This window comes from Convolutriloba macropyga, chromosome 11 (genome assembly GCF_964194025.1).
Source record: "Convolutriloba macropyga chromosome 11, txConMacr16.3, whole genome shotgun sequence".
Lineage (NCBI taxonomy): Eukaryota > Metazoa > Xenacoelomorpha > Acoela > Convolutidae > Convolutriloba > Convolutriloba macropyga.
In genome coordinates this window covers 37,446,182-37,474,086 of record NC_134478.1, presented here as the reverse complement: position 1 = coordinate 37,474,086, position 27,905 = coordinate 37,446,182, and the positions used below count along the sequence as shown (strand labels likewise).

The window sequence follows — 27,905 nt, the reverse complement described above, 5'->3', positions numbered from 1 at the left end:
AAGAATTTTCATTGACAAAAAATTAGACCTAGAACGGACTGAGTGAATTTGGAAAACCATCACTTAAAATGACAGAAAAAATTCTAAAAAATCAGAAAATCAATGTCAAAATTCCGCATGTGAATAAAAAACCAATAGCGAAACAAAAAAAGTAGTTCTAGAATAAACAATGAATCGATTGAGAAAACCATTTAAAAAATCAACTCAAAAATCGAAAAAACAGTTGAAATCAAAGTTGAAATTGCCGCATGTGAATAAAAAACCAATAGCGAAACAAAAAAGTAGTTCTAGAATAAACAATGAATCGATTGAGAAAACCATTTAAAAAATCAACTCAAAAATCGAAAAAACAGTTGAAATCAAAGTTGAAATTGCCGCATGTGAATAAAAAACACTAGCAAGAAAGCAAATTTGTTCAAATACCGTTTTCTCACTAACTTAAAATTTTAGCGAAAAATTTCACGCCGCAAAACCACTGGCTTTTTCGCTCCACTTCCTGTTTCGGCGTGACCAAAAGCACAACAAATTGACTTCAAAAATCATGAAAATGTGTTAACAGATCTTCAGATAGCGCCCCAATACAATTCAATTCTTTGAATTGTAAAGGAAACCAAGAGCACCACAATGTAGCTCTACTCAGCTTACAGCTTCGCAGCTATAATAAAGCTCTATGGTAGTCGAAAGCTTCTGTACGATGTCACTGACAACGTATTTGCTACTAGACAGTTCACCTTCTGGCCTACCTGCAAATCCCAATTTCATCTCACGTGCTGTAAACCGAGGGAAATGAAGATTCGCTATGGTATTGCGCTTTCGACATTTAAAACGTGTCTCCGAAAATTACAATGTCACATATTGCGCACTTCTACGTACCTCGAAAAAAAAAGATTTGAAGCTCAGTTGCTGCAATAAGTCGGTAGTTGGGCTATCTCAGCCATAATTGAATCTTCAACAATGCTTTCCTTCAAATAGTACAGTGAAAAAAAATTATTGATAAAAAGTTAACTTTTTCTAAAAACCTCGTTAACAGGTAGCACCACCTCAACTAAAACTTCTTTCATTTAATGACAAAATCTGTCTAATTTGACCGTTGAAAGAAATTTCACGAATTGAAAAGTCCAGCAGAACAAACATGACCAGTTTTCACTAAGATCATAGAATAGCACATAATAAAAGATCCATTTGAACTTCATTTAACCACCGTCGGTAATAACAGTACATAGTGTCAATATATTATCCAAAATAATAATCATTGCAAAGCAACTTGAGAAAAGCTGATTAGATTCCACTCAGCAGTAATAGAAAGTTACTCATGGGAAGCAATTACTAAATTTGTGTAGCATTATTGGGGAATTAACTAGACGGCGGCATATTAATTACTATAGACGAGCGGATTAACTGCGCTGCAACGAAACTAACGTTAATGATAAAAGCAATATCCGTAATTAAACTCAAATCTTTCCTCTTAGCCGAAATCCTTCAATTGAAGAACAGTAACGCTAAGGTTGGGGGAAAGATTCGAGTGGAAAAACATTTTCAACTATTTAATATGGACAAAATTAAGTTTTACGTTTCAAGTTTTTAAATTCACTTCAGGTTGGTGTTCTTGTAAGCACACAAAGGGACGTATAATCAAAGGACAACCGCTGCATTGGTATTGGCAGTTGTATTATAAAATGAGGATTCGGTGATTGGCGTGATCGGTCAGGGCGTACTTGCCCGATGACAGCAGGGCAATGTCTCTGAAGCCTCCAGGCATGTCTGTTGCCTCAAAATACCACGGGAGTGCAATCTCCGCAACGTACACGCCGTTCATAGTGATGATTTGGATCCTGTTATTTCCAGAGTCAACAACGTTGATGTTTCCCGCACCGTCAATTGCAATTCCACACGGTCCGTCAAACATCAAATCATGGTGACCTTTCATTCCTCCAACTGAGGTCAACACCTGAAACATAACCAGTTTAAAAAATCACAATTAGCCAGAGAAGTTGCTAAGACCCTCCCGTAGAACTCTTATACCTCCTCCCCAGCTTGTATTCACAAGTCTCAGACAGAAGCAAAAGGGAGCTCTTCCATATAGAACTCCCAGTTTTAGTAATCTAACATAGTCGGCAGATTGCCGGAACACAGCCGCGAAAGACGCTTGTGGCCTTCCACGAATTGAAACAACTAAAAAATAAGATAGACAGATTGCCCACCAGTCCTTTAATAGACCACTAGAGCTTTTTCAAAATTAATATTCGAAGCAAAAACTCAAGACTAATACTCAAGAAATAGGGCATATACGTTTGGCACTACTTAGATGCTACTTAGCACTTAGCTGCGCTACTTAGATCTTTAACTAGTAAATGTTCATAAAAATTAAAGTTCCATTAAGTGATTTCAGAAGTCATTTTTTTGAGTTAGTTAAGTCACGTAATTGACCTACAAGCACAACAAATAACGTCACGTACACAAATTTTAAACTGCGAAGCAGTAGAAGTCAAAGAAACCGAAAAAATTCAATTGCAAGAAGCCAGGTCGCAAGAACCATCGATGAAGACGACCAATAAAAAAACTCCAAAGAACTGAATGAAAAACTTAGAAGTACTCTATACCTGACCAGCAGATCAATTGAAGAAACTAAACAAAAATATACTCATTGCTAAAACTCGAGCTTTTACCCCGAAGGCAAAATTTGATCACTTTAAATCTACCTATTTCAAAAATATGTTCAAAACCAATTTGTGTCTTGAAATCGGTCCAGTATTATATCTGCAAGACCTGAAAAAAAAATTCTGGCCCTTGAAGATTAACTCAGAAAATGACAGAAATTCAAAAAATCAAGAAAATTGCAGATTTTATTTCAAAATGCAAAAATTCGAGACATTAAAATGTTGAAAACCATTCCATTGTTTAGAAAAAAACAGTTCCCTATTATGAAACCTTATAGTAGATTCCCATATTAAAGTAGTACCTCGCCAGTCTGAGCAGAAATGATGAATACTCTGTGTGAGTGTGTGTCGCTGACAATAAGCTTTTCTTCGTCACTGCTCAGGGCCAAAAAGCTCGGTCTGTTGAAGACTGTCCTGCCTCCGAAAGATTGCAACAGCTCACCAAATGAGTTGTACTTGTACACTGAGCAGTTCTAAAACCATTCTGAGTTAATAAAACCACTAAAACAAGCAAATAATTGGTAATCAATTTAAACCTAGCATAGATTAAACACTAAATGTTTTACTAGTAAAACAACGTTAGAATTATCTAACACTGGTGTCTTCTATTCATTTCACTAAAGTTTACATTCTCAATTTCGATTTAAAAAATGAGCGTTAAGACATTTGTTGAGTGACGCAAGCCATTCTAGCTTAAATTAAAAGAAGGCTGCAGTTTAAATGACGCAACGTACACAAAATCAAGTCAGGGATCTTTTCCGTTTATGCCCCCCCCCCCGTTACAGAGCACGTGCCATTACATAGTAAATCATTTTATGTAAAAACGACATGTTCGTCTAGGGGTGCAAATAATTTGTGCCCACTAAGCTGGGGGCACAAACTGAAAAGATCCAAAGTCAGATTAGAATTGCTGATTTCTTGACGCACGATCGAAAGGTAGTAAATCAACAATACTATACTTAATTCAGCTTCTAAACTGAAAGCCATTAAGCTTAACTAATGTCAGCTAGCAATTGCTCTAATGGACTTTGATAGCCTAATGCACAATGGCTGAATGACCGGGCTTTATCGGTTTCAACCGTTTTTGATTTCTCTCTTTTGACACTGACCGTATTCACTATAATGCGTAATTCAATTCGTGAAAGTGAGGTAAGTCACGAGTTAAACGAGAAACGTGATCGAACGTAAAACCGAATTTGAGCATAACCAACTAACGTAGGGCGATATACTCTCAAACAACCGGCGAGCAGTTGGCTTCGGTACCTAGCTGGGTCTCAGATGGTAACATTATAGCCGGAATGGGGGCGGGGGTAAGCGTGGTAGGGGGTTCAAGCGTTTGGGGTTGGTAGGGCTGAACAAGAGGGGGTCTAAACCGCCAGGTAAGGAGGGCGCGACAGCGGGTGTGTTAGGGGGTGAGTGACGAAAAATCGCACACAAAAGGTCACAGGACTACTAATTGCCACAACTTCGTTTGAGAGCAATTAAAAAGGAAGAGCCTCCGTAACAGGCGTTGAGCTAATAATCGATTAATTCAACTGAAACTTACTGCTAGCGAGAAATGTGACGAACGCGAGAAATTATTAAGTATGCATAATTAAGATTTACCACATGCAAAATGTCAACAAAAATTATTGAGACGAATAAAAGACAAAGACAAAGGCAATGTAGCTATGCCAGTCATACAGCTTCGCAGCTATTTAAAAAATTTAAAATACAGATGTGCTGAAATTTTGCTTTCTGCAAAAGTACGATTATGACGCCAGAAGTCAGAATTAGCACAACTGCAATCCAAAAGAAAACATAGCTGGCAGATTGCCAGAAAATAGCCGCAATAGATTCGTAGATCGGCAGTCTAAAAAAACAGTAAAAAAGACAGACCAAAAAAAACCGTCTTTTCATTGAAGGCTGATCTGTTATATTTTGATTAAAAATCTGTGTAAGTTATTGCTGCCTCTATTAGCTGATCTCAATTAACCTTCATTTAGAGTGACACACACCCATTTGACCTTATCTCTTCGAATTAAAGTAAAGAAAAGTCAATTTCAAAGTGCGGAAGTCATTTTTGAGAGTGAGGTAAGTCAAGTATGACCAATAATTTAATCACGCGCATGAACAAAAAAACTCGCTCCACTAAGAGCGAAAAATGACGTCACACATGCAATTCAGTTGAAATTGCATGAACGAATGAACAAAAAGTGGCTGTGACGTCATATGGTCGTAACAAAATTCATGACGAAATAAAAAAAAACCAAGAGAAGGCCAATAATAGCCCCAGCTATCGCTGTGCGGCTATTAAACATAAACCGACAAATGTCGGAAGAATTGCTCTTGAACGACAGGCGAGGCAATTTAATTCAGGGGCTGTAGCCTAGATCAAATTATGGGTGCAAAAAATTTTTCACCCGCCGGGATTCGAACCACTGCCCTCCCGATCCACAGCCCAACTACTAACCACTGCGCTACAGATCACATACCTTATTCTGCAACCGAATTTATATTAGCTTTACTTCAGAGCAATAGAGATCACTCAAAAATGAAGAACGAAAGCGTCAAAAAGTCACTTGAGAAGTCAAAGAATGTTCTAGAAGAAAAGCGCAAAACTGTCAAGCGAAAAATTTGCATAAAAAAAGACACGTTTACAATAATTGCTATGAACTGCGTTCAAGAGCAATCAATAAACCCTCAAATGTACAAGGCCTCTATGAATTATGACTGACCACTGAAAAAAACCAGCAAACAGTGATATGGACCCAAATGTAGACTAACACTCGATTAACTGAAAAGATCTTCCAAAACAGGAATACAGTCATCGAATTATTCGATTAACACTGCAACGACTGTAAATGAATAGGGTTGCTTAAGGTACTTGCCTCGACATCAGATACGAAGATGTTGTCTTGGCTGTCGAGACAGACCGCCCTTGGCTTCACATTACCACCCAACTCCACCGTCTGCTCCAGCTCACCTATCAAAGTTTTACATCAAACTATCATAATTGCAACTCAGAACTTCGACCTTCATCAACGTTGGCAATAATTTATTTATTGGCTAATAAATGATACTTCTCTTTGTAACAAAAGCGTAAGTAAGCCTTCCAAAATAAGCACGAAACCGATTCACCCATTACTCATCTTGGTTTTGTGAATCTTAATAATTCCATTCACCTTGAAGATACGGAGGTAAATTAGTCTTCAGAACTTCATTTCAACCCATTGACTTCTCGCTCTTTTCCTTTAACTATTTTTTACCTTCCAACATTTTGTGTATAAGTTTTGGCCCAAGAGAAATATACCAACCTCCAACAGAGTAGAAGTATAGCCGAGCAGTGTCCTCTTCCGTAATGCACAGTCTGTTCCTGTCATCCACACAGATCCCACTGATGTATCTGAACGAGGGTTCCAACACGTTATCCGCTGCAACACCTCCCTCCTCCACTGTAGTCTCTTCTCGTTCAGTCGTGTGTGCTGAAGAGGCTACTGTGGTGGTCGCGGGCGTAGGGACAACTGGAGGCTGTGGGTGGGATCCATTGGTACTTGATGTTAAAGTTCCTTCAATGCATACCAAAAATTGACAGGAATGCAACAGCAAACATAGCCGGCAGATTGACTGCTTAGGCACAAAATTGAATTCCGTACAGATAAACAGATACGGCGCCTCCTTAAAAATTTATGCTATGAATTTCATCGATGAACTCATATGGCTTGTTCAAATCATTGTAGAGCGAGGTAATAAATCAAAATCTAGCGAAGATAAGCGGCGCAAATTAATTCAGGAGCAGGGGGGGGGGTGCATTCTAGCTCATTTTGTTCGGTGCAAAAACGCAAAAAACATCCAACAATGGAGAGGTTCGAACCGGCGATCTCCCGGATAAGTCAACCACCACCCTTATTCACTGAGCGAAAAATCCTTTCCGGAATTCTTTCCGGAAAACCAGTTGTTCTCCTGGCCTCGAAACTCGAGGGCGTAAGCAGTTCATCCCATTTTTGACGAAAAGTGAAATCAAGTGAGCAAAAGATTCTAGCTTAAAATATTTCCGCTGACCCCGGAGACGATCCAAGGTTCGTACTACCGTCAACTTCTCTACTTTACTTTACTCCAAGACAGTAAAATATATTCGTTAATTCGAAAAAAGGCATGCTAAGTGCAATTTTGCCATGAGAACAGATGGGCTCTCAATTCTATTCCAGCCTGCTTTCATCCAGTGTTTGGGGTTCAAGCGGAGAAATAGGTTTCCTAATTGTCCATATATCCATAAATCCACCAATTTTAATCGAGGAATGATTGGACCAAAATTTAGCAGCAAATGAGAAAGTGACGAGGAGACGCTTACCATGTGGTTGGGGTCTTGATTCTGGTTGGGCAGCTGCCGCGTGAATTCCAGGGGATGTGTTCTGGTTATGTTGCTGTCCTCCTCCTTGCTGTGCCAGAGCCGTCAGGGTGGCACCGGTTGCAGCCGAGAACGTTCTGAGGGGGACACCATCAGCTTCAAAGAAGTGGATTCTCTGGTTACCATCGTCAACTACGATGATTTGGTCGTCCTTGGTGGTGGCTACTCCCCACGGGTACAAGAGGTCTCCATACCCTTCTGAAGATCTGTTGTTCAATCTGTAACATAAGATACAATCCTCAGCAACAATTAACAAATGATTGATTAAGTTTTGTTTCACGTGACAGAATAATGATTCAACTAGGCTTTAAAATTTGCACTGCTAATCGTAACTATGCGTCCAATCAGCATGATAAAATTTGTTTTAAATGTCAGTTATTTTGTCGCCACCCACTTCCAACTTAGTTTTCATGTCTTTCATTTATTCAACTACGTTTTTTTAGGTTAATAAAATTTTTCGTGATTTTTTGTCAGTTATAATGCACCTCAAATAATAGCGTCCAGTGTATGATGGCGCGACATTGTAACACTTTCCAGCTCTTGTTCCCTTGAAGTGCTGATTTGAATCGGCAGACATGCCTGAAGATGGCACTGCAACAATCGATGGCAGATTGGGAAGCGCATCCGACCCATTAGTGACCAACACTTTCCCCAATCCCAAGAAGTTCTTCTCGAAGGTCGTCGATGTAACGTGACGAAACTCCATCTTTCTCGCAACAACTCGTGACGCCGGATCTCCTGTTAAACCTAGAAAAACAATTCCTTCAATACTCTGGGAAAAGGAAAATACCACAGCACCCCTATTTTTCTATTACGCATTGTTATCTATCAATGTTTCAACCCTTTACATGGTCTAAGTTACGTCATGTTAAGGGCTTCTTTAACATTGATACGTCACGTCAATACGCTAACATTGTTTGTTTAGTTAAGACCTGGAAATCGCGACAAATTTTTTTTCAACGGAGTTTAACGACTCTGGATACTGACATCTCGCTCTACAGCAATTTTCCATTTTATCAATATGCGAAGCAGCCTATTGATAATAATTTTACTTGCAAATCGAAAAATTGAGGGGTTCGTTGTTTTTTTATTAGTCGTTTCAGCATACATACGATGGCCAATTCCACCGATTTTTAACTACAATTCGCTCACATGTTACAACTCTACAAAAGGTTAATAATCGTCAAACTAAAACAGTAGCGGTGCTGCGGCTGAAATACGAGACTTACTACTCGAGTTGAGAAAATCAGACATTGATAAACGGACAAATTCATTCTGGACGTCGAAAGCTTCAATTTATACATTGCACAGTGTGCTGCCACAATCACGAATTGCAACTTTAGTGCCAAATTTCAATCAATGTTTACTTGCATGCATTCAAATTCAACGTTATCAATCTGTTGGGAACTATTCACAGTTGGACAAATATGAGATGGCCATCAGCGCGTGCATTCTGTCTTCACAATAGGCGGAAATCGAACCATGTACTCTCCAACAATGCGAGGATTTTCAATTCACTAAAATAACTTATTTTAAATCGATCTAACATAACCGACTAACTTTGTGGGAATTGCTCTCAAAAGACTGGCGAGCGGTTGGCTTCGTCCGTACCTAGCTGCGGCTTAGGGAGGCCAACTTGTTTAATTCATGTGGGTTTAAGCATGGGAGGTCGGAGTCGGGTGAGCGCAGGAGCGGCGAGCGTGCGGGGCGGGGTTACCACCGGGGGGGGGGGGGTGTAAGAGGGGAAGCAGGAGAGGGGTGTCAACCTCCCTTCACAACAAAATTTTATGTCAAACAGTTTTGGTGAATCGAATACTTAGAAATTAGTGAGCCGTACATTGGGCGAATTGTAAACTTGAGAAAACTCCCATAAAAGATCACAGGACTAATTGATAATCTTCATTTTAGAGCAACTGAACTTCAACAGTAGCACAGTTGAACAGAACTACAACCAATTCCACTACCTACAATCTCGATAAACTTTTGGCATTGAAACATTTTTTCGTGCTCTCACAAAAGCTATTTTTGGAAGCTATTACTTGAGATCTACAATTTCGATAAAACCTATCATGTTAACTATAAAAAACATACCCGGCAGATTGCCGGAAAATAGCCGCCGTTGAATCCAATAAGCATCATTGGGATTGAAATAACAGATATTGAAAAAAAAAAAAGATTTTTGTACAAAAACATTTTTTTAAGTCCGATTTATTTTGATGGCATTTCGTAGTTGAACATACTTCTGTTTCTTAGAGAGAGGCTAGAGGGGCTACTATTAATAACAATAAGCATTAGAGATAGTAAATAAGACTTATAGGAACGACGTTCAAATAGCGGGTATCTAAAATTGGGCTTTATGGGTTTATCCCGTTTCTATTTCTGACTTCAATTTTTTATACTGACTCTGTTCATTTTGAATTGCTTTGCTGAGCAACTGATGTTCAAAATCACTTTTAGCAAAATGAGAGAAGAGAGAAACTAGCCTAGAGAAGTCAAAAAGATTTCACGCAAAATGTTGAAAAGGCGGCAAAATGAGGTAAAGCGAAACATTTTTTTATTCGACGAAGTAAAAAAAAATTCACGCCGCAAAACCACTCGCTTTTTCGCTCCATTTCCTGTTTCGGCGTGACCAAAATCACTGCTCCAATTTGACTTCAAAAATCATGAAAATGTGTGAACAGATCTTAAAAAAAAGAGCGCCCCAATACAATTCAAATTCTTTGAATTGTAAAAAAAATAGGAGCGCTATAATAGCCGGCTGAGAAGATGAGGGCGGCTATTAAAAACAATTAACTACAAACTGATTTGATTCTTTTTATTAAAATCTGCTATCAAACCTTTATTTTCACTTAGTAACAATAAACCTACAACTAACAATTGATCAAAAAAATTTTCTGAAAGCCAGAAAAGTAATTAGGCGAACGCTTTAGGCAAATTGAGAAAACAAACTTCAAATGCTAAAATTAAAAGGGGCATGAGATCCCGAATGGACACTCAATTCGATCGAACAAAAATACTCCGGACACATTAGGAGTTAAAAACCGCTGAAAAGCGTCCAAAACGGCGAAATCACAGATTACATATAAAACTTTAATATATGATTGAGATGGTCAACCCATCTGCAAGGCCCAAAAAATTTCTAAAGCTGGAGTCATTAAAATGTTGATAACCATCCCATTAACTCTAGAAACCATGCAACAGCTTATGCTTATTATCAAACCTTGGAGATCCCTAGGACCCTGGTGCCGATAATAAAAATTTAAAATAGCAAATATTTTAACTGCTTAAGTTCGTGATATTAACATCTTGAAAACCATTCCTTTATATCTAGACTAGAAACTAAGCAGTAACCTATTATCAAACCCTAGAGGGGGTTGTGTGGCTCTCGAGGCTGGAGAAACCTAAAAAAAAATTCAAAATATTTCAAAAACGAAAAATAGCAGTTTTATTTAAAAAAGGCTAAAATCTGTGATAATAAGTTAAAAACTAATCCACGGCCAAAAGAAATTTTCCAGTACATTACTATCAAACCCTAACGGCGGTTCTCTGACCCTTGAGGCTGAAAAAACCAAATAATGACGATAAATGTCAAAGAATTGAAAAAAATTGCCAATTTTTGTCAAAAAATGCTCAAATTCGTGATGCTAAAATCTTGAAAAACATTCCATTACATCTAAAACTATACAGTAACCTATTATAAAACCCTATAGGGACTTTATTGACTCTTGAGGCTGGAGCAACTTAAAAAACGACAAAAAATTTTTCGGTATCTTATCAAATCCTTTAGGAAGTTTTTTGGCCCCTGCGTTGTGAAAGACGTGAATAATGAAAAATGTCAAAAAATGGTGGACAGCGCGGTAGGTTCAACCACACAACTCTCCATATGCTAAAGAAAAAAATCTAAAAATTGAATCAAAAACTAACTAAAATTAGTTAACCAAAAAGTGATTCCTTTGAAAAGCCCGCATGAATAAAAAATTCGCTAGCTGAGCAAAATTTTTCCACATCTACTTTTCTCGCTCTCTCAAAACGAGATGAACAAACGCTGCTCTCACTGGTCTTCATTTTTTTCAGCCGTTTGACCTAAACAAATTGCAGCGTTTCAAATACTCCACCAAAATTCATAGACACTCCACTCCAAAGGGAAAAGTTGCTTCCAAACTTTCAACAATGCTCTACACACGAATCAGAAGCTAGGGAAAATCAAGGGACTGGCAGGCGGTACAAGCCTACTAAAATTCCGAGCTACCCTTTGGTTTAGTTTTTTCGGAGCCTATTTAATGCCATCCGGCTTAGCCAGTTTTTCGTTTGGCCAAAAATTATATAAACGAGCGAAAGGACCAGGAAAACTAGCATTTAAGACAAAAGACTACAATGATCGCTTCAAAATTCCCACCAGAGCAATTGATAATCATATCTTTTAAAGTACTATAAAAAATGTTCTTCGGTTTACAAGAATATACATGCACGGCAGTATGCGGGGAAATAGCTGCTATTGATTCCCATATCCGCGATCGGTATTACCCCGATTGGTAACAGAAAAGCTGAAAAACCCGTTGCTGTAAGATTTTTTTTTAAAATGCGAACTATTTTGATTTCATTTTATTGCTGGAAATACTTCATGTTACTTAATGAGAGGATACATATGGTAACTGTAACTAAAACTTCAAGTAGCGGTCACTTAAAATTGGGCTTTATGGATTATCCCGTTTCTATTGTTGATTGCGTTTTTACGACTCCATTCACTTCAGATTGCTTCGCTGATCAACTGCCGTTTAACAGCAACTTCAGCAGAATGAGCGAAGAATGAAACTAGCCTGAAGTCAAGATTTCACGTCGAAGAAGCGGCAAAAGAAAGCGAAATAAATTCGACGAAGTGAAAATAGCAGGACCAGGATTCAGAGAACTGGACAGATGAAAACACAATCAGCCTCCTCTGATAAGAGCAGCCTCTGATAAGGAAGAACTCATAATACAAAGGTAAACAATACAAACATAGCCGGTAGATTGCAGGCAAATAGCCGCGATAGACGCTTGTGGCCTACCATGAATTGAAACAACTAAATAAGCTTGACAGATCGACCACCAGCTTTTAATAGACCACTAGATTTTTTGGGTTAGATTCGGATGTCATTTTTATGAGACACATTTGCTCTACAAGGAAAAAGCCATGGAGCTTTTTCAAAATTAATATTCAATACTGAAATTCAAGACTTACTCGGGAATTAGGGCATATAAGTTTGGCACTACTTAGATGCGCATTATTGACCTTTCATTAGTAAATGTTCATTAGAAATGTTCATTAGTAAATTCCAAAAGTGCGTTTTAGTCATTTTTTTAAAGTTTTTTTGAGTGAAGTCACGCAATGACTTTAAAGCAGAAATGACGTCACGAACACAAATTTTAACTGCAAAGCAGTACACAAAATTTTAACTGCAAAGCAGTAGAAGTCACTGAAGTCATTGAAAAAGTCAAGGGTAAGACGAAACAAAAATCTGTTACACCAGTTTAAAAAATAAGGAGCGCAATAATAGCCGCCTGCAATTGATGACGCGGCTATTAAAAAAAACTAAAATTTATTTTACCAATTGAGGGAAATAGGGTAATCGAAGTTATGTCAAACAGAGTCAACAGGGAAAGACTGTCACAGTTTTAGCTAAGACAAACCCTTACTTTGTAAAAACCAGAGAGGAAGTAAAAGAAACATTTGCAGAAAACCTGTTACGATCGATTTCATTCCAACAAGTGGCAATAAGTCATTGAAAAATGCCAAGGAAATCGAAACTCTTAGATAAAAAGCATATATCTTAAATATATCTCATATAACTTAAATAAAAACTATGAATTAACCTCAACCGCAAGTGAGACCACTAATCACACATTTTTATGGAAACGCGTCTAGGTCTTGAAAACCAGTACTTTCCTTGTGGGGTTTAAACAACTGCAACTAAGCTTTATTAAAGCACACGTTTCACCTTTCGAAAGTATTCGTTAAGAGAATGAAGTCAGATGGCACCTAAAATTCGCTTCACAAAAACTAAAAATCTGTTAAAAATTTCTCTCAATTGAGTTTAAAGCAGTTTGAAACAATGTCACGCCTTATAACTACTCGTTTTCGCCCCCTTACTCCTCTAGCGTTATGAAAATCACTACTCTAATCTGAGTTCTCATTTTAAAAAATCGATCTTAAAAACAATACAATTCTTCGAATTGTAAAAAACAGCCGGTCAACTCTTGAAATAGAATCCAAAGCATTAAATGAATAACTTGGAACAAATGTATGACTAGATCGATTGAACAATATCAACCAAAAAGATTCCACACTAAAAATATTTTACCCTGAAATTTTACTAAACCTTATCCATTTAAAGGGTTTTAATGCCCCCTAAATATAGAAATAGAATATTTAAAAAGGTAAAATGCAAAATTTATTGTTTATAAATTTCGCAATATTAATATGTTCAAACCCACTTTTTGTCTATCGAATCTGTCGAGTAAACCATCAAGACCAAAAAAGTTTCATTGGCCCTTAAAGATCGATTAACTAACGAAAAAACATTCACCAATTGCAAATTTGACTGAAATGTTGCTATCGTGAAATTAACATCTGCAGAACCAATTCATTGTCTCCGGAAACTACCCAGTACTCCAATTTCAAGCCTTAAAAACATTCACTGGCCCATACAGCTCGATAACTCGGATAATGATTTACAGAACTCGAAATTTGAAATTTTATACAAAAAATTGCTTGAAAACTATTCGATTGCCCTATGCAGTATCCTATTATCAAAGCCAAGGAGGTTCACTGACCCCTAAGGCTTCAGAAACAAAAAAAAGGACAAAAACTTAATTTGCAATTGTCATAAAATTTGGTAAAGTCTTGATATCGATGTTAAAAACTATTCCATTTCCTCTATTAACTATGCAAAAACTTAATATCAAACACTAGAGGTTCCCAGGCCCTTGAGGTTAAAAAAGGCTAAAAATGGATTTTCAAACCTGAAAATTTCAAAAATAGCATCATTTTGCGTGTTTGTAGTACCAAAATAAATAGCTCATAAAAAGGTCACAAAAAATTCCTTGCAGAAGACCTGTATCAACTTTGACGAACTGCTCAAAAGGCAGGGCAGCTATTAAATACCAATATCACTACTGCTTTAAATGCACTCAGGTTTTAGAAAATAAAATGAAGTAGCTAAAATTCATTAATATCTTCAAAAACATTTGTCTCTAGAATCTGTCCAGTAACTGGATATTAATATCTAAAATCCAATTTTTGTCTCTAGAATCTGTACCGTAACCGTTCTCCGAGCCCAAAAAAGTTTTCCAGTCTAAAAAAGACTTAGGAAAAATTTAGAAAAAAAGACTTAGGAAAAATTTAGAAAAAAAGACTTAGGAAAAATTTAGAAACTACAAACTTTTATCAGTGCAATTAATTTGGTTGTCTTTCGAAAATAAACAGTAACCCATTTTTAACCCTAACAATTTCAATTGGCCCCTAAAAGACGAAATATGCTATAAAGACGCCGAATTCCGTGATATCAAAATCCCCAAAAAACGAGTAACCCGTCCTTAACCCTCGAAAGTTCATTGAACCCTGAATATCAACATAATAATTTTCACAAAGATACGATAACTTTGGTTGTTTGAGCTTGCATTACAAACACATACCACAAGACTGGCAAAAAGGAATTACGGCTTGCTGAAAATAAAGAAACCTTACCAGACAGCTCCGTAATTGACTCGAATATTGACCCAGCCAACTACTCACTAAACAAAATGTTCCTCTATCATTTATGGTTGTTTTAAACGACAGTAAAAAAACAAACTGGAGAAAGACCAAACACTTAAGAAATCTTAAATCTTTCGCGACCCAAAACAATTGGCAACACAAACTTGCCTTTTCTTTTTGTTAACATGTTAAATAATCTCATTAAGGATAGGTATTATCTGCTTTCTATAGAAGCTAATTTGTTCAATGTTTTGATTTGAAAAGGTTCAATTAATAAACGACCACCTATTGAAAGAACTACACAACGGTAGACACGGAGAAAACTAGAAAATCGTACAAAATTCCGTACAAAATGCAAAAGCCTGCTTTCCAACAATTAGTCTGCGGCAAATTATTACTGCTCGAAATTGCTAATAACCCCGCAAATTGCTACTGCTCGATCAGAGATCAACCCAATGACGTCAGAGACATCATAACCAACAATAAGATCTCGATTATCTAGTTAAAAGAACTACTGCAAAAAATAACAAGAGCAGGCAAAGATTCTTACTCCATTCTTTTTAGCAACCAACAAGATTTTTTATAACTCAATCCAATAGATCACCAAATGCACTGAAACAAATAACCTCAACCATACAGGACCCCAATATTTCCTTTAACAATCAAAGATTGCAAAATTGCTTGAAAAGCGTAAGGAAATATGTCAAAAGTAGCTCGATTATCATCTAAAGGGCATAAGATGGACAAAATGCATCCTAACAAACTATTACAAGCCAAAATACTTATGAACACATTTTATGGTGCAAAAACAGAATTTCGCGGCGTTCGAAAAAAGCTCCTAAGAGCCGTTGAGAGGCTGACGGCTACTTGACAACCAAAAATTACAAACATTGTCAAAAAATGTTTGAAGACCACACATATACAATCCCTTCAAACGTGGTTCGATAGCCAAAAATATTTATCTTATTTTTCGACAGATAAATTGTACGATAAAGTATTTTGATTCAAAATATGTGTAATACGCAATCCTACATAAGTCTGGAAGAAATTACTGGTTGAAAACTGCGAGGAAAGTTAATTTTACATGAAACTACAAAACATTTAAAAATTTCCATTGCTCTCACTATGTTAAATGCATGTTCACTATCGGAAGCATTTTTAAGCGTTAGATTCCTTTTCTATTGCCCATAAGAAATTTCATTTTTTAACTTCCCTTATGGTTTTATTTTTATACACAAGCATATTTAAATTGGTTCAACTGATGTCTTGTTCATCCCGTTCTGTTTGTCAAATATCATTCGGAGAACGCGGAGAGTCGATCAAAAAGCATTTATTATCTCGCCCAATCGCGCGACCGAAGCCGGATTGTAGCTTCAAATATTCAAAGCACCAAATGTTCGATACAAGGTTCAATACAGTAGTTTTTTTGTATAAAAAGGCTCTAGTTATGGAAAGGTCATTCAATTATCTCCACTTCTAGAAGATATAATCCAAAAGATGGAAGTTATAAGCTAAGTTTTCTATTTTTGCTGTTGATCAACTAATCGCGTTTGGACAGTTTTGTCTATTTATTAACTATGTAAGTAATCACATCAACACAAACAACACAAGACAAGACAAGACATTAACACTGGGCAAATCAAAGCAGAATAGAAAAGCTACAAACTTTTGGCTGAAGCCGCTGAAACAGTCAACGAGAAATGACGCTAATAGGTTTCCAAATTACTCCGTGATTTCATTCATGGCTCAAATATTCTGGCTCACATTTTGAAATTAACCTTTCTTTGATTCATTTTGTAGATAACACTTACAGGATTACATAACTATGTTAATTTCAGTTTTGTACATTCGAACACATTAGTTATTCATCTTCTCTTCTCATAACCAAAAACATAAAATGTGAACACTTTCCATCAATGAACACGACCATAATATCAACAATCAACTTACTCTTAATCTCGCCTATCTGAGCAATTCTCTTTCGGCACTCTCTGTTCAAGTCCATAATCTTGTTCACATCTAGGTACTGTGCACCTACTCCCCCTATATGTGATCCATCTGCATCTCCGGCGCCGGTGCCCGCCTCAGCCGAGGACTTCGACGCTCCCTCTAGCTGTTGCAGGATCTCTGCTATCTTCATCTCCATCTCCTCTTCAGTTGCTCCGAATGCCTCCTGCTCTCGATCGAACAGAGACTGCAGGTCATGCATCCATTTCTCTGTACAAAAAATCATGAAGTTATGTAAATTTCTGATAGTTAAATATTCGTGTCATTTGTATAGGGATGTCCTTTCTTTCACTTATGTCTTATTTACAGACACAGGCCACAGTCTGCCGGAAAATTGACTCCATTGCCTTAATTCTACGTAAGATATAGGACCAGGTACAGATACAATTGGAACAGATCTTGAAAGGAACAGATCAACTACGTACTTAAATTGCTCTAATCAGCTCAAAAAAGATCTGACTTTAGAACATTAATCTTGAATCTTCCGAGGAGATTAGTGCTTTGGCACGAAAGCGCTCGCACCCGAGTGTAGGGCAAGACACGACGGCCGCTAAGATCTACGTTCAAACGTTTATCAAAGGGTGGAAAATTAGGCCTTTGTCAACAGTGAGATTGGATTTTGGTAATACGAGAGGTCGTTTGGTAGTACGAGAAAGTAGGGCAAGAAAATTAGATTTCAGAGGGCAAGTAACTCAGAATGCGTAGTGAAACACGTTTCTATTGCTTACGTTCTAGTGCGAGTTTCAAATCTTAAAATGAAATAACCAATCACCATTTCATTTCTGGCTCAACTTATCCGCAAAACTGACAAAAAATTTATGGTAACACTGACCCAAAGTTACAGCATAAAGGGAAAACAATAGCCAGGCATCAAAACCTCCAGGCAGCTCAACGTAGTCTATTAGTTTTTAATCAGTCTTAGGAACGCAAGTGCAAAATAACGTACGCAATCGAAATGATTCAAGCTCAATATCCCTGAAACCAAGTTCATACTTTGGAGCACTTAAATCGAACTCCGCGAACTCGAATTAAACAATGTTCAACTCTCGCTTCAGCATTCTTCGGCGTAATAAAATTCCCACTCAACATATAAGCAGATGTGGAAAAGCGTTGGCAACAGTTGGGGGGGGGGGGCAACGGTGTGAGGGTTTTTTGGCTGCACGTGGCCCTTACGGCCTGAACGATGTGAAGGGGTGGGGGTGTTGTGGGGCGGGAGGGAGGGGGGGGGGGTGGAGTCAAGAGCACTTGATCCCCCGCTGGGCGCTACCTATTTATCCAGTTTTTGAGGACGAAAAGTGAAATGGGCAGAACTAAACACTTCATTATTCTTTCAAGACGAAGTCGTAACGCGTCACACTTGAATCCAAACAAAATTCATATTCTGCATTTGCATTCGAAAAAATTTGCTTGATCATTGGATCTCTGGAATTTGCATACCTGGAGATCAGTGATCTGAAAAGCTCTAAGAGCACTTGATGCCCCGCTGGGCGCTACCTGTTTATCCCGCTTTTGAGGACGAAAAGTCAAATGGGTTAGACGAGAAATCGGTCAAGCAAAAAAATAGAAAATATAATTGCAACAAACTTCGTTTGAGAGCAATAAAAAACCAAACAAAAAGGAGGATTTAATAAATTTTAGTTAGCTACTTCAGGACTATGGTAAACAAACATTAAGACACCTTCACACCTCTTGAAACTGTCCAACGTTTGTAGGGCATCCGTCAAAATTTATTGAAAAACAGACAGGAGTGGCATAACAGATACAACAGAATATAAAATTCATTGAACTGAGATGGAAATAATGGATAAATCAAAATTAAGTTTATTATGCTTTGTTTTGTTTGAAGCTAAAAGAATCATAGTCAAAAATGAATGCAGCTAGTTTGAATTTACTGCAAAATAGTGCAGCTGAATTTACTTCATCAATTTCCTAAATCTAGCACTTCCTAGATTATCAACGGATGGGTGAAACCAGCAACATTGTTTAACGAAAGCACTTAAAAAGTCGAAACAATTGTTTATTAAAGAAACTGAGCACAAACGTAAAAAGATGCCCAGCAGATTGACGGAAAATAGCCTCGATTGATTTCATTACCTCGATCGGCATAGAAACAGCAACAGAATTGTACGTATTCTGGTAACTATTTGGTTAAGTAGGCTTCACACAACGAATTTGTGTCTCCAACAGTATCGACGAATTGCATACTTATGGACTAGTAAAACGTAATGCTACAAGAAATGCTCTGAGACATAATGCTCTCCGGTCTACTCGTTTTTGAAGCAGTCGAGTGGTCAAACAAAAAACTAGACCAAGTCAGTACGAATAATTGCTAAGACCAGCAGAACTATAAGTGCTAGAATCTTAATTGAGCAACATAATTGTTGACATTACGCTCCTCCAAAATGCCCACAACTTGACTCAATGAGAGGAAGTAAAAAAAAGGAGCAAAAAGAAATTTGAGAATAGAAAATTGAATAGAGGCTTCAAACTACTTTTTATTTCACAAACTCTTTATTTCACAAACTACTTAACCAGAGCATACGAAACAACTTTAGAAATCGAGCATCTTTAAAATCCGTAAAGCGGATAGCAAAATTGAAATCCATTAATTTTTTCAAACCTTGGTGTCCATGATATACATAAAGTTCCATGAAAAATAGCTAAAAGCTGAATCCAATAAATCCATCAAATTTTGAGACATTTAATATCGTTCTGAAGAGACATTTATTTATGCAGTTAGAAAAATGGTCATTAAAACAATAAGTTTACCAAATACAGACAGACATTGCTGGGCTGCTCCCGGAGGAGAAACTTGTTTTTAGATCAAATATTTTAAATTTGAATTTATTAGCTACCCTCAAATAACCTTCTGTTATTGACACTAGTCCACAAAGAGTGAAACATCGGACGAAATCTTAAATGGCAGGCGGCCAATTTAATTGAGGGTGTCGCTCAGTAAGTTCTATGGTTGCAAAATGCCAACCCCAGAGAAGTTCGAATCCGCAACTTCAAGGTTAACATTCTAATATCTTCACAACAGTCAATCTTCACTACTAAGCTACACCCATCGTCTTTTCAAATTCATCGGTAAAAGTCACCTTTATGTTTCTTCGGAACAAAAACAATTGAGACAATCACGCAAAAAATTAGAAGTCAAGCGTGAAAAAATAACCCAGAAAAATGCTCAAGTCCAAGCAAAAAATAGTCAAGCAAAAATTTGCACCAAGACTTTACAAATATTTCCTCAAAATTTGTTCAAGATCAATTATAGGTTAAGTTGAAATTCAATGAATGAAAGCACAAACGAGATTTTGAATTGAGCGTGACGTCATGTTTGCTACAAAAACCTTTCAAATGAAAACCAGAAGGCCAATAACTTCTCGAAATTGCAGTTATTAACAACTTAACAGATTTCATTAAAAACCCAGAAGACCCTAATGCTGTCCGTTCTACTCGTTTTTGAAAAAGTGGAAAGGTCAAACAAAAAATAGACCAAGTCAGTACTACGAATAATTGCCAAGACCAGCAGAACTAAAATAAGGCTAGAATCTTTTGAGAGCAACTTATAAATAATTATTGACATTAGGCTGCTCTGAAATGTATACAACTCTATTCAATGAGAGGAAGAAAGAAAAAGGAACAGAGAAATTTGAGAATCGAGGCTTCAAACTAGTTATTACACAAACTACTAAACCAGAGCATACAACACAACTTTAGAAATCGAACATCTTTCAAAAACCGTAAGGCGAATAGCACAATTGAAAGCCATTAATTTCTTCAAATCTTACACAATAACGAATGGTGTTCATGATATACATGAAAGTCTGATGAAGTCCCATAAAAATAGCTAAAAGCTGAATCCAATAAATCGATCAAAGTTTGAGAAATTTAATATCGTTCTGAAGAGACATTTAACTATACCACCACAAAAAAAAATGCCATGAAAACCATAAGCTATCAAATACAGACATAACAATGCTGGGCTGCAACCAAGGAGAAATTTGTTGTCGGATCAAAAATTTTTGATTTTATTTGCTATCCTTATATAACCTTCAGTTAGTGCACTAGTAAGTGAGAAGTCATTTTTGAGAGGTCGGCGTGCGACCAATACTAAAAGTTCACAAAGAGTGAAACGTCGGACGATTTCTTCTCAAATGGCAGGCGGGCACTTTATTTGTGTCATTCAGTAAGTTTTATGGTTGCAAAATCCCAAACCCCGAGGGGTTCGAATCCGCAACCTCCAGGGTAACATTCTAACATCTTCACAACAGTCTTAATATCACCACTGAGCTACATCCATCGTCTTTCCAAATTCAACGCTTAAAGTCACCTTATGTTAGCGAAACATTTTCTTCGGAACAAATGCAATTGAGACGATCACGCAAAAATTTAGAAGTCCAACGTGAAAATTTTACTTCAGAGAAAAATGCTCAAGTACAAGCGCAAAAAACAGTCAAGCAAAAAATTTGCACAAAAAAGGACTTAACCATAAATTAATTGCTCTTGAGCGAATTTTGGAGATTATTGTAAAGTCCTTTTTTGTGCAAATTTTTTGCTTGACTTTTTGCGCTTGTACTTGAGCATTTTCTCTGAAGTAAAATTTTCACGTTGGAATTCTCAATTTTTGCCTTATTGTCTCAATTGCTTTCGTTTCGAAGAAAAGGTTTCGCTAACATAAGGTGACTTTTACCGTTGAATTTGAAAAGACGATGGATGCAGCTCAGTGGTGATATTAAGACTGTTGTGAAGATGTTAGAATGTTACCCCGGAGGTTGCGGATTCGAACCTCCGGGGTTGGGATTTTTGCAACCATAAAACTTACTGAATGACACAAATTGCCCGCCTAAATTTTTAAAAGAGAACAAGTTTGCTCTAGACTTTTGCTTGGGAGAACTTACCTTACACTTCTTTGAGTCCATCAACCAATCCAGATTACCGGAGCAGTTCAAACGAGATTTTTTATTTATAAAACCTATGAAAAACCAAAAAGCCAAGAGACAATAGTGCCACTTCCAATATCAATCCTGTCCTTGTTTTCAAACCAAATTTCAGTCTTTCAATTCAAGTAATAGAATATAATCAAGTTCGAGTGACCATACAGAATTTCAATCGTAAATTCCAGTTGGACGTCAATTTTTGATTGATGTGTCTTGTACGATATAACTTGAAACCACTGACACAAGAACTAAATACTAAATAGTAACAAATGACGTCCAGTATTTGAGTTCAACTGTCATGTAAAAAAACTTTCTTTGCATATGACCAAATCTCAAAGATGCATGACAAATTTATTGACAAAATCAGCCAAAAACTAGACCTTATATTGCATAGGAATAATACTTCGAAAAGTTAAAACATTCGAATTCGATAAATTGTCGAATGTAATATTGTTTGTATTGTTTTTTTTCGCTCCAATTCTCCGAGTGACGAAATCATAAATGTTAAATCAAGTACGGCATTGATTTTTGCATTGTTGTCGGATCGATGTCAAAGATCATCACAACTCCTCTTCGGGCCAAAAAAGACAGCGCACCAATACTGATTCACATCTAATAAAAAACGCTGAGACAAAAAATAGTTGCTATCATTTCACTGCTCTGATGAATATTAACCAGCCTAATTATAAGCAGGTGCCTTTGCGTAATTAAACATTCAAATTAGTGTCAAAATTCGCCCACTCGAACGCTAAAATTCTTCGCGTCAGATCACAGTAGCTCATCTTGCTCGGATACATTGGATTTGCTGGAATACTCGGGAAGAAACCATAAGTGAGGTGTCTTTGTACTTGGGATTGGGAGTCTTCAGGGGACAACGATTACCTACCTTTGACAGACTGTAGTGCCATGAGAGCCTGTTTGCAGAAGTCTTCGAGTTCGCTCTTGGCATCATCACAGCTCCTGGCCAATTGAGCCACATGGGCCTCTTTTGTCTCAAAATATCTCTGCGACACCACACTCACTTCCCGTTGGAATATCTCTGCCAGACGTCTCGTCTCTTGCAACAACTGTTTCGCGTGGAAATCCAGACAGTCCGGACACAGACTCTTTTGACAGTGCTCGCATTTCTGGAATACAAGACGTGTCAAGAACTTCTATGTTTCAGAACAGAGCCGGTCCCTTCGTGGACTATATAATTCTTGGTTTTTTAGAAATAGTTTGCCAAACAAGTTAAAATTTAAGCCGAGAAAATACCGAGAAAACAGTTAGTTTTGAACAGCAGAGCATTGACAAGCGTATAAAAGCTTTCATTTAAATGCCCGTGCTTATGGACGTGAAATGAAAGATCAGAGACTCCTTGTACCTTAGTCTTGTGGGCGAGTCCACATTCCTGGCAGTGCATTCCAGCGTGGTGCTGGTTGCCCTGCTTCTTCTGGTAGATTTCTACAAATGCAGCCGCCGTTCTGTTGTCGGGGAATCCATCGATGCCTGCCGAGGGAATCTTGTGTTCTGTTCTGCATTCTGGGCACGACAGGATGTCCCGCTTCCTTAAAAAAACACTACTTGAACTATCCAAACTATTGTTTTCAGATCACTACACGTGGAAAAACAACGTTAAACTTTGCTAAACATTTGTCCGTATTGCAACTTCCAAAACTCAAACACTTCGCGTTATTTCTATTTTTTGTTATTAGGACAGGAACTATGCTAGTCGGGCTTTTCTGTTCATCTCCACCCCTAACTGAATTCTCTCGTTCACTTCGAATGTTTTACTACCGAACTTAAACGTTCTACGAGCTTCCTAGATCCTAATTGCCGCCCAAACTCATCGGGTCTAAATAAATCATCCTTAAGAGTAAGGAAGAGTTAGAGGCACGCTTTTAAAGGTTGGTTGGAATGACTCCCGACCTATTGGCAATAATTTTGCATTTACTGTTTTAATTTAAAACGACACAGCCCATATATTGATTGGAAAGCATGCTTACCATATTGGTTTACTTGATTGAAATTTTTCATCACTGTGTTAGAAGACCGTTTATCTGATGCAATCGCAACATTAACAATTTCAATTTCACTTCATTCGGAAGATTAAATCTGATAGCGCTGAGACGAAAAAGATCGAGAAGACCTTGTTCAACACCATAAATTGAAGCACTGATTTTCAATTGCACTCTACTTAATGTAAAGAACGAAGAAAATGTCCCTCTCAACACCGAAGTTGACAGAAATTGATTTTGCCACAAAAGGCGCTAGAAAGAACATTACACGAAACATTAAATATTTTGTACTGTAGTCATTTCTGAAGTACATTTCTGCAATCAACTTAACAGTACGAATTCACAAAACTTGATGCCTGAACCATGCATAATGTCTTGAGCGAGAAAAATAAATAAGTCGGGAGAATAAGCAGGGGATGTTTCGCCCTGCTAATACCAGACGAGAAAACGGGGGAATTACTCAAAATTGCAGAAGAGCAAACAGACTTGATAGTGGGTGTAAACTTGAAAGATCGACGGCCTCAAAAATCGAATATTGAAGCTAATGTGGAAGTACGTCGACGGAAGGATAAATGAATTGAATAGCTGCACTTGGGAACTCGGCTGTGATTGTCAGAAGTGCAGAAATATCTGGACGATCTTTTAAGGCTCAAGGGTTAACGTCCCATCGGCGACAGGCGAAAATCCACAACATGTGCACATGAGAAAGTTATTGAATTTGAGTTCAAAATTTTGGAATAGGATTGCTGAAAACAAAAATCGAATGATTCGCAAATAGTAGCCTTTAACCGATAAAATTAAAATTGCCTTGTGATTAATAAATTACGAAATTAAGAAATTATTGTGGAAACATTAAACGTGCAGACCCATGCAAACCATCGTCTCGCCTGATTTTGTACCGTGTTACGCTTCCGCAAAGTCCAAAATCGACCAATGAAAACACTTACTACCACGTCACAAAAGCATCTTATAAAACCTTATCCCGAACAGATTATCTGTTAATTATTCCACACCAAAGCAGACGATGAGACCTAGGTAACAATCTAGGTAACAATTTACGAATAAGAGGAAAGGGGCAAATCAATTGAATCTTCGGAACCAAGCAACTTCCAAAAATCATAACCATCAAATTTTTACAAACACCAGATGGATTCAATTTGAGAAGCCACTGAGTAACTGACTGAGAAGCCAAAACCAGCTGTCGTTAGTAACACAGTCAACAACAATTACATGTATGGTTCAAAATATTACAAATTCCGAAAATACAAAGTTTTCAAGACACTAAAATCAAATATCATTTATAAAAACAAGACGGGAACGAGTTGAAAGCAATAAGGCTAAAAAGGTGACGAAGAATAAAAAAATTCAAAGAGGAATCAGATATCACCCGGAAACTTTCACAATTACCTACTTAGATAGCAACAAAAAGTTTCATTTGTGAGACTGAGTCATAAGACTACAAAAGGCTAACGCTGGCACAAAATGGGATCTCCCATTAATTCAACATCTGGATGAAAACAGACATGTCTGTAATTGGGATATTGGACAGCACTCCAATATAATCCGAAAAATTTTTGATTGAAAAACCACAAGAAAACTGACTTTGCTATCGCCTCACTGCTGATAAAAGTAATTGCTCCAAATAATTGCGTAAAAGACTATCTGGCTAAAAAAATCGAAAAAATTAAACATTTTTTTGAAAATATTTAAAATAGATTTACACTTTTGTAGGTGCTGGAGATAGCTGTAGCCCGCATCTGAAGAAGTGAAGATTGTCAACCGTTTTTGTGGCTATGTTACCGATAAAGTTGGACGAAGTGGGCTTACAGAAGCATAATTGTGGCATTCAAAAAAATGAAAATTAGAAAAATTTTGTATAACTGAGTCGGTTTAAACAATTCATCATCTGTCCCCATTGTGTTTAGAGATCTTGAGCAAAAATTTAGGAACATGTGAAAACAACAAAAATGCGGCTAATGTTGATTAAACTTTCGACCTCGATAACCCCTCGAAAGCAAATTCCTTTTGAATCTTTGAATTCGAAATTCTACGCTTGACGAGCCTTCTATAGTCTGTCCCATAAAGTTGAAATAAGCGAACGTTCGAAAACGTCAAAAACATGCAATTGAGCATCAAATTGGTCATTTGAATGGCAACGTTTTTTCCATTAAGCTGCCATTCATCAATTTTTTCTACATGTGTTAAATTTGAACTTTGACCTTTGAAATCAGTTCTGTGCCTTTGCAAACGTTCGCTTATTTCAACTTTATGGGACGCGCTATAATAATTCCACTTATAGCGTGTCCCATAAAGTTGAAATAAGCGAACGTTTCAAAAGCCACAGGTTAGAGTTCAAAGGTCAAAGTTGAAAATTAAAACGTGTAGAAAAAAATGATGATTGAAAACTTAATGGAGAAAACGATTGACATTCAAATGAGCACATTGATGCTCATTTGCACGTTTTTGGCGTTTCTCGAACGTTCGCTTATTTCAATTTTATGGGACAGACTATACAACTCGGCACGATGAATATACCGATCGGCGAAAATTGCCTGAGCAGAAAAACCCAGTTGAGTATATGGTTCTTTCCTCCACCAAGATGCGGTCGGAAGTACAGCCATAATTAAGCTGTATTTCAGTAAAAACAAATATCAACGATTAGAAAAATTTTATATCCAACTTTCTGCAGAAAGTCGGATCGGATCAAGTAGTTCAACAGCATTTAAATGCTCATTTAAACCGATGTTTAGGTTAAAAGAATTTTTTGCTCAAGTATTGAAGTGTTAACGTGAACAAATCAGGTGATAACCATCCAGCTAAAATACTTTATCAGAAAAACTAAAATATTCTGCACTCGGTGCGACTTCTAATGATCTCTCCACACTGCGTCCGATGTATCAATCGCCCGAAATAGAATGCAAAAACCCTGTTCAGCATATAGTCCTCACCCATATAGTGAATCGGAAAAATAACATCACCTATCGCAAGTAACATTCGCAGTTTTCAGTTGTTCTACAGCGTTCCGGCTGCACACGACCTCAGACAAGCTCCCCCATCCATAACTGATTCACATTTAGGATGCACATTGAAGAGTTCACACCTTTTGTTCACAGGGCAATAAAAAATTTCACGCGTGGAACTAGAGTCAATCAATACAATTTCACAATGCATTAGAATACAGATAGTCAGGGTAGTACTCACATTCAATTGCCTTAAAGCTGCTCAATATTCCATAGGTCTTATATTTTGGTTTGTGGTCATTCTCGAGTATGCAGGGCTAGAAATGGGAAGTTCACCAAATACTTCAATACTAACTTGTTTTTGGCGACGATGCTGGTGAGACATAGTTTGCAGAATGTGTGTCCACAGTAAAGCATCTTTGGACTCTTCAGGTGCTCTAGACACACCGCACACATGATCAAGTGTTCCAGCTGCTCATCCGGAACATTAGACGCCATTCTGCACCCTCTATCGATATAATTCACAACCGCCGAATACAAATTGGATCTTCTCTGCTGCGCTACTTTAGACTACACCTTCTAACGTATATCGTTCCGATGTTTAAAAAATATGACTGATTTCCAAACCACAAATTCAATTGTTTGCTATCCGATGCTTGTTGTCGGTCGTGTTCACTTTCGCCGAAGTGGTCCAATCAAGCTTATCTAAAAATGTTTTGCATTAATTCTATAAATTACAAAACTATATGAATTATTATTGGCCAATTTTAAAAAAGGGGAAAGGGATTTCCCAGTTTATCTAAAATTTTAGGGTCAAATAAAGTTCCAACGACCTCGAAGATGTGAACACTCCAGACCTTCAAAGGAACATCCTAATAGTGCTATCGACATGTTCCAATTTGAACTTTGACCTTTCAAACGTTCGTTAGCGTTGCAACTTTATGGGACAGACAATATCAATGAGTAATATTATATTCAGCAAGACGTCTGACCTTAAACACGTCTGAAATGTTCGTCAAACGACAGGTTAAACGTTAAATTGATTTCAGCACATTGCTACGCCATCAGAATTTCTGCATTCATAGCGTTTTCCATAAAGTTGAACTATAGTCTGTCCCATAAAGTTGAAATAAGCGAACGTTCGAAAAACGCCAAAAACTTGCAGTTGAGCATCAATGTGCTCATTTGAATGTCAACGTTTTCTCCATGCAGATTTCATTCATCAATT

At 37.3% G+C, this 27,905-nt stretch overlaps 1 protein-coding gene across 2 annotated transcripts; it reads right to left on the bottom strand.

Moving 5' to 3' along the window:
• Positions 1-987: 987 nt before the first annotated feature.
• LOC142349776 (uncharacterized) lies at positions 988-27,421 on the bottom strand. 2 transcript variants are annotated; one of them, XM_075401541.1, is made up of 11 exons: positions 27,033-27,420; positions 23,084-23,267; positions 22,607-22,847; positions 16,727-16,993; positions 16,443-16,457; positions 7,530-7,791; positions 6,988-7,262; positions 5,954-6,205; positions 5,528-5,622; positions 2,960-3,130; positions 988-1,948 (listed from the first exon to the last, which is right to left on the bottom strand). In XM_075401541.1, exons 1-11 carry the CDS (start codon positions 27,173-27,175, stop codon positions 1,670-1,672), a joined length of 2,184 nt encoding a protein of 727 aa, XP_075257656.1. In that variant the 5' UTR covers positions 27,176-27,420; the 3' UTR covers positions 988-1,669. The 2 variants fall into 2 exon arrangements, with proteins under 2 accessions (XP_075257656.1, XP_075257658.1); XM_075401543.1 differs by lacking the exon at positions 16,443-16,457 and having other exon boundaries at positions 27,033-27,421.
• Between the last annotated feature and the right edge of the window lie 484 nt (positions 27,422-27,905).

Coding starts and splice junctions, on each gene's coding strand:
- LOC142349776 (XM_075401541.1), bottom strand. CDS start 27,175: ATGGCGTCTAATGTTCCGGATGAGCAGCTGGAACACTTGATCATGTGT. Junction 7,263..7,529: donor ACTGGACGCTATTATTTGAG/GTGCATTATAAC, acceptor CTTATGTTACAG/ATTGAACAACAGATCTTCAG. Junction 3,131..5,527: donor TCTTCGTATCTGATGTCGAG/GCAAGTACCTTA, acceptor GAATGGTTTTAG/AACTGCTCAGTGTACAAGTA.